The sequence below is a fragment of the Phalaenopsis equestris genome, unplaced genomic scaffold (assembly GCF_001263595.1).
Source record: "Phalaenopsis equestris unplaced genomic scaffold, ASM126359v1 Scaffold000002, whole genome shotgun sequence".
In the NCBI taxonomy this organism is placed as follows: domain Eukaryota; kingdom Viridiplantae; phylum Streptophyta; class Magnoliopsida; order Asparagales; family Orchidaceae; genus Phalaenopsis; species Phalaenopsis equestris.
Window position 1 is genome coordinate 56,463,708 of NW_018164444.1, and position 7,818 is coordinate 56,471,525.

General features: G+C 33.5%; 1 protein-coding gene across 1 annotated transcript in view; it reads left to right on the forward strand.

Moving 5' to 3' along the window:
• Positions 1-534: 534 nt before the first annotated feature.
• LOC110019113 (pumilio homolog 3-like) overlaps positions 535-7,818 on the forward strand; it is a gene marked incomplete at its 5' end in the record, with an annotated part of 15,963 nt that continues 8,679 nt past the window's right edge. Inside the window, 6 exons of the mRNA XM_020716689.1 lie at positions 535-1,270; positions 2,105-2,642; positions 3,289-3,430; positions 3,505-3,612; positions 5,507-5,719; positions 5,864-5,974. Of these exons, the coding sequence (XP_020572348.1) occupies positions 535-1,270; positions 2,105-2,642; positions 3,289-3,430; positions 3,505-3,612; positions 5,507-5,719; positions 5,864-5,974 (1,848 nt within the window). The remainder of the gene's footprint in view (positions 1,271-2,104; positions 2,643-3,288; positions 3,431-3,504; positions 3,613-5,506; positions 5,720-5,863; positions 5,975-7,818) is intronic.

The following is a 7,818-nucleotide window of genomic DNA, read 5'->3' on the forward strand; positions in this document are numbered from 1 at the left end:
TTTTTTTTTTAATTTGAACCATAATGCACTATAATCCTAAAATTTGTTTAATAAAGATTTTGAGTATCAAGTTTCCAATTTGGTTCTGTGAGGCGCATATATTGGCATGAAAAACAAACATGACATGATATAGGGGAGAAATAGACATACTATTTAAAGGGAAGGTACTAAGAAAAAGGAAGATATGATATGTTTGGCTTTATACTTAATTTTTGTTTAATATTAATATCGAGCACAAATTCATTGTAACTTCATATGCATCTTTGTTAACATTATACCATGCTAATTCAATATTCATATATAAAATTTAATTTATAACAACATTATGAAAGATAGTAAAACAATACAGCATTTGGGTTGTTTTATAGGAAGTAATTCGTTGCAGAAACAACCCTTGTTATTACTAGCTCAATCTTACTCAAACCACATTAGATATTGTACCTCAGTCTTCCTGATCTTCATCTCTGATAGCTGATGAAAATCATGTTCTCTTATGTTTTGCTCTAAATTTTTTTATTTATCTCTTTCACCAATGTGAACATTTTTTTATTGCAGGAAGATGTGAACCATTCTTGTACCAGCGTAATTGGAAAACTTCCACGTCCACCCAGTCAAAATGCCGTTGGAACTTTGGAAGGAATTCGATCTGGAAGAACTTCACCAGGACTCGTTAGGGCTCAAAGCCTTGGTTCTAAAGCTGCTCAGTCTTTCGCGTCCGCCGTCGATCCTTCACTAACCATAAGTCGAACCCCAGAATCTCTAGTCATTGGTAGAGCATCGAGCCCATGCCTCCCCTCTATTGGAAGTCAAACTTTTGATGTCGACTCAAAAAAGACATCCAATGGCTTCAACAGACTTCCAACTAAGGTAACGGATTACGCTGATGTAGCAGCTGCTTTGGCTGGCCTAAATCTCTCCGGCAAAATAGGAAATAGAGATAATGTTGTACAAAACAAATTTCTGCATGGTTCTGATCTGTATAATACTTCTTCAATCCCTGGACTTGCATGCAATGAGTTCTCCAAGAACTCCGGCTTTCTTAAAGATGATATAGCTGCAATGGGCTCAAATGAACAAATTAACATGCAGCAATGTTTACCATCTAGCAATTTATCGAAGAAAATGGCTCCTGCGAGGAAATCCAGTTTTACAGGATCTAGTGGTCGTTATCAACCGGATTCTTTAAATGCTAATCTCACTGAAAGCAATCCAAATGCTTACCTTCTCAATCATGGCGTCCCATCGATCCTGAATAATCATCTTGATGCAGGTGCCTTAAAATTAAGGAATATTCACATATATACCACTCAATTCTTATGTATTTACATATCTAACGTGTATACTTTATTTTTTACATATATGCCACCTTACCTGTACATGAAAAGGTGTATTCTCTTTTTAAAAATTATAGTTGTGATACTTTTGATGTGATATGGAAAATTTGGGTGGCATAAATGTAGAAAGCAAAGCTTAGATGTTAGATATGTAAATATATAAGAATTTGGGTGGTATGTAAGTAAATGTCTCTATAATTATACTTGTACATTTACATAGCACACAATTCTTATGCATTTACGTATCCCACACCAAAACTTTCATATTTACACACATAACATTCAAATCTTTAATATCATATTAACAAAAAAACATTATTATCATTTTTTTAAAAGTGAAGAACACTTTTTCCGACATCGGCTTAAGGCACCAAAGTGCTATATATGTTAAGGGTCATTTACATACCACTCAATTGCTATGTGTTTGCATATCTAACACCTAAACTTTACTTTTTACATTTAACTTTACTTTTTACAACTTTTTACATTTATACCATCTAAATCTTTCATATCACATAAAAACTGTCACTATTTTAACTTTTAAAAAGTTAAGGTGGTATATACCTAAAAATTGAAGTTTAGGTGTTAGATATGTTAATGCATAGGAATGGAGTGGTATGCATGTAAATCTTCCTATATATAAATATGAATGTTCAGGTTTGAGATATGCAAATAAATAAAAACTATGTGCTAAGTACATAAAATTTCCAATTAAATAACATATGCTTGCTGCTGCCTTTTATCCAATTGATGTTGCCTTACTCGCACAGGAACCCAAGAAGGATCAGGCTACCACCCTGTATCTGTTGTAGATCCATTATATGTACAATACTTACAGGGAGCTTCTGGCTCCACCTCTCCATATTCTGGAAACCTAAATGACCCTACTCTAGGAGGAAATCTTCTAAGTTCTTCACTTACAGAGTTAACTCCGTATCAAAAAGTATATCTTGAAGCACTGCTTGTACAACAGAAATTACAGTATGGCGGATCCTTAAGCAAAGATGGCACCTTGGGCAATGGCTTCTATGGAGCTTCTGGTTTAGGTTTAGGCATGCAGTATCCAACAGCTGCTTTATCTGCTGGTCTTCTTTCTTCTTTGGGCGCCGGAAGTTCAAGGCCTAATGATCGACTATCGAGGTTACCGCCCATGGTGCGAAGTTCGGTAGGGGTACCGAAGGGATTATGGAACTACGAAAATGGTATTATGGAGGAAAGTTTTCCATCGTCATTACTGGAAGAGTTCAAGAACAATAAGACTAGTTCATTTGAACTCTCAGATATTGTGAATCATGTATTTGAATTCAGGTATTATTTGTTTGGAATATTTACAAATGTACCTCTCAATTCCTATGTATTTTCATATCTAACACCTAAACTTTGCTTTTACATTTATAGCGCGTCTTCTTCATCACATTAAAAATTTCACTATTTTAACTTTTAAAAGTTGAAATACATATTTCATGCATAGGTAAGGTGGCATGTGTATAAATGTTAAAGTTTAGGTGTTAGATATGTAAATACATAAGAATTAAGTGGTTTGTATGTAAATATTCTTTATTTCTGTTATGGGGCATGTACTTGGCTCATAATTCTAATGTATTTACATATCTCACTTTCTAACTTTTATATTTACACACATAGCACTCAAATTTTTAATATCACATCAAAATACCACTGTTACCACTTTTTAAAAGTGAAATACACTTTTTTCATGCATAGGTTTAAAGCACCAAAGTGCTATGTATGTAAATATGAAAGTTTAGGTGTGAGGTATGTAAATACATAAGAATTGCCCTTTTATATTTAACTGATGCATCTGTTTAGCCCAAACTATTCCAGTTTTCATTCCCTCATCTTATTTTTTTTGCATACGATAATTTTTTCGCATATTTCTCCACTTATTTTGCGAATCTCATCAATGGATAATCTAACTTTCCTCTCAAAAATGCAGTACGGATCAGTACGGTAGCCGTTTTATACAACAAAAATTAGAAACAGCCTCCATTGAAGAAAAAAATAAAATTTTTCCGGAGATCTTCTTGCATGCTCGTGCTTTAATGATTGATGTTTTTGGTAATTATGTAATACAAAAGGTGTGAAATTGTATCCTGACTCTTCATATCTCGCCTTTTAGATACATGTAATTAACATTAATTTCTGCTTTCAGTTCTTTGAACATGGGACAGGGAACCAGAGAAGTCAGCTTGCCAGTCAAATTTTTGGACACGTTTTGGCGCTCAGTCTTCAAATGTATGGGTGCAGAGTCATTCAGAAGGTTTGATTCTAATTTTATGGGCATCTGTTTTATGAGGCAATTTAGATTTGTTTTCTTGCAAGTCCCTTGCTTTATATTAATAACATTTGTGCCATTGCAAGTCTGAAGTTTGCTTTTCGCACCCATTATGCTATGTTTTATTTTTGGGGCATTTCTGGGGCATTTACCTAAACAGCACACAATTCTTATGTATTTATATATCTGACACCTAGACAGTCATATTTACATGCATTCCACTCAAATCTTTAACATTTCATAAAAAATACCACCATCACTATCTTTTTTTAAGTGAAGGACACCTTTTCTTGCATAGGTCTATGACGCCAAGATTTTACGACTATAAATATCAGACTTTGGTGTCAGATTTGTAAATACGGAAGAATTTTGTGGTATGCATGTAAATTTCCCTTTTTCTTATAGGATTCTTTTACTTATAGTTATTTTGCACGGCATATGTGGACCGGAGTTATGATGTTTTGTCGTTACCGAATTAATAGAGGTGTCCTCATTGATATAATTTGTAGACATGGCAATAACTTTTTGATACTCTTCGCTTATGTCATTCTAAAACGTTGATAAAAAATGAGAACTTTAGGGTCCTTATTGAACAATGATTGAAAATGGAAGAAGCAGAAATATAACTTTGAGATACTAATAATCGAAGGTAGAGAGAGATAGCTTACAAGAAGAGCAGTTTAATGTGGTAAAATTTGAGGTCTGAGAAAATTCTACTTTTTTGGAGTGTGTAGGGGTAGTCATGGAGGGGAGAGAAGGCCTTCTAGTTGCATAATATTTAGTTATAGCTCTTGCAATCATTAATTTCTTTGACTTAGTAGCTGTGAGGCAATCCTCATTTGGACATTTATAGTTTATGTGAAAAGCAAGGAAGTGGATTCATTCTGGTATTTTTATGATGAAAGGTTGCCTTGTATTTGAGATCTACAAAAGATGTTATTGTTGTTTATTTTTTTGTTACTTTTAATATCCTAATTATCAGGATAGGATTTATTAAATTTGGTGTTCAGATATTGTTATGAAACTTAGAACTATAAAAATCAATATGAAACTTAGCTTGGCATGAAATAGAGGTGAATTGCCCAATATGTAAATTTCTCATTTCTGAAAATTTCAGGATTAGTAGGCTTGATAGTGATGATGCAAGCTTAAGCTTTTCCATGATGGAACTAAAACCTTCATTTCCATGTTTACTGATCAGGTTTAGTGTCTCGTACTGCCTTAGAGGGAGGTCCAGGATTCAATAGATCTTTTTTTCGTTGAAGTTCATGCTATATGAGCTTATGGGAATTCATGAACACTTGTTAATATACTTGTTAATATCATTGTGTTTTTTCATAGAAAGTAAAAAGAAAAAATGTTTCAAAAGGCTATCAGTATTTTCAAATTTCTTTATTGTCAAAATTATTGTTTGGGCAGGTTTGATGCATGAGAGAGTGAAAAATGCTACTTTTGTTTTTGTTATGAAATTTTTTATGGGTAATGAATCATAATCTTGGGAAAAATAAATGTGCTTACTGGATTGTTATTATCTATCATTTTATCAACCAGCTGCTAATTTCCACCGACTTTATTAATTTCTTACCTTTCTGGCAATTTCTTGGTTGCTATTAAAGGTGGTTATGTAAAATCAAAAAGTGCAACATATAGAATCCATCCAATACAGTCCTTCCTGATCAATCTTCCCTCTCCAAAAGATTGCATATATAAATTAAGTTTGTTTTTTTCATATGACCTCATTTTCAGTGTTTAGCATGTAAATGTAATTTTATTTTTTTTTATAGATAATAAAAGTTTTGCAGACATTGTGCGGTTCGACATGTTAGTGTCTATGTGCATCTTTTAAATGCTAATTTCACTTAGTTGTGGCCTCAAGCAGGCTTTGGAAGTCGTCGACACAGAACAACAAACGCAAATTGTATCTGAGCTGGACGGTTCGGTTATGAAATGCGTTCGAGATCAAAATGGCAACCATGTTATTCAGAAGTGCATCGAATGTGTTCCTCAAGAAAGGATTCAGTTTATTATTTCTGCATTTTATGGACAAGTTGTGGCACTCTCTACCCATCCCTATGGCTGCAGAGTTATACAGGTTTTATATTTTAGTGTAGATATTGGCTCGGTCTTTTTTATTTCTCTTTTTCATTCCTTCTGCTTTTTTTTTTTTTTTTGTTTCTTCGTCTGGAAACAAACATAACTATGTGATTACTGATAAAAGCTCTCTGCCTGTTTTCAGAGAGTTCTGGAGCACTGTAATGATGCACAGACAGAAAGCATTATGATGGATGAGATCCTGCAATCTGTTTGTACCTTGGCGGAAGATCAATATGGAAATTATGTGGTTCAAGTATGTTTTGAAATTCATATCCTTCTTTTATTTATTTTATTTTATTTCTTTGATAAATTTTATATTTTAATAGTATTTTTCTTTTTTTGGCAATTCTATGCTTTAATTGCATATTTTCTATTTGGAATTATTTCATGCATGATGATGAAACATTTTCTTTTCACTATCGTTATTTTCATGATGAAACTTTATGATCTGATTATATTTCAAGACATCTTGAATGTATAATCGAAAGCATGCTTTGAGGATTTTAGTTGATCCAGAACTTGTATAATGTGGCCTTATTGTGATATTCTGTTTGAATATATTCATTTCCTTTCATTAATGAAATATTAAACTTTGCATTTAAAACATTTCTTTTTACGAAATGCTACAAAGTTAAAGGTTGTATTTTATATGTAAGATATAGTAAGATGAGAATGGAAGCATGTTAGAACTAGTAGCATGACTGATAAAGGATGTATACTATGATCATAATTACTGGTAACAAATAGTTTGATGACGACAATGATATTGCATGGTAAATTTAAGCTTATTATAGTTTGATATGGTTTACACAACTCATCTCAACCAAATTATGGAATTAGACTGGGGGCGTTTTGTTGGAAGCGTTTTGAGTATAAGTGTAGGTGTTTTTAAGTTTTTGAATGTATTGAGGAATAAGAAACTCTCAAGTTAGTTCATTTTTACTTCTTTCTGAATTTGTTGGTTCGGGCTTATTCGGAATACATTTAGCAAGGAAGTGAGAAGGCCCCTTCATTTAGTTCTAATAGATTAATATTATTTTTTATACAATATGCCCAAGTCTTTTTAGGTCTACCTCTGCTTTTTAGGTCTACCTCTGTCTTTCCTAACATAAGTTGAATTTAAAACTTCTACTCTCCTAATCGAATCATCACATGGTCGATGTTTAGTATGACCAAACCATCTAAGATAGCTTTCTCTAACATTGTTTACCATTGGGGCTACACCAACTTTTCGCGGATAGATTTGTTCGGCATTTTATCTTTAAGTGTAAAACCATCTCAACAACTAGGGACATAAAATGAAGGATAAACAACTACAATTCGAGAGGTAAGCGGTTTCTCTCAATTTCTACAACTTGAGAGGTTGAAAATCTCTCCCAAACCCTAAACCAAAGACTTAAAACACAATCTTCTACATAACCATAACCCTAAATATATTAGTCATATTTATGCTAAATCATAATAAATGATAAAAGACTAAAATGACCGTAGGCTAATAAAAAAACAAATTTGTCTTTAATTGACGATCTAGCATTACTCCCCTCACATTAAGAAACTGTCATTATGGCAACAAAGATGAAACTGTTGTTGAAGCATGTGATTCTCACTTGGCTTCATCATCTAGCAATTCTTTACATGTAATCAGAAACTCACTTGGCTTCATCATCTAGCAATTCTTTACATGCAATCAGAAATTTGTAGCGACTCTCCTCGTCTCGAAATGTCATTTTATGCACATTATTCGACCACATCCGAAATGGATTATGTCTTAACTTCCAGCCAATTTTGGAGAATATTGCAGTCTCAAACAACTCATATAGTAGTGCATAGATCACCAAAATCTCTGTGAACTTTGTATCAAGTGTCTCTTCACTGGTATGCAACTTGATCAAGAATTGTAGCCCTGCATCCTAAATCGCCCTCATCATAGTCTTCAGCGTCACCGCCTTTTCTTTGTCTCGAATACTTTGCAGTGTCCAAATCAGTCCCCAATAAACTCCACTGCTCTTCTCCACATGTCTCGTTCCCAACAATACTTTTAAATCGCCTTCCATCTAAAGGCTGCTGCCACAAAAGGCTCTGGCGGTGTTGGATGGA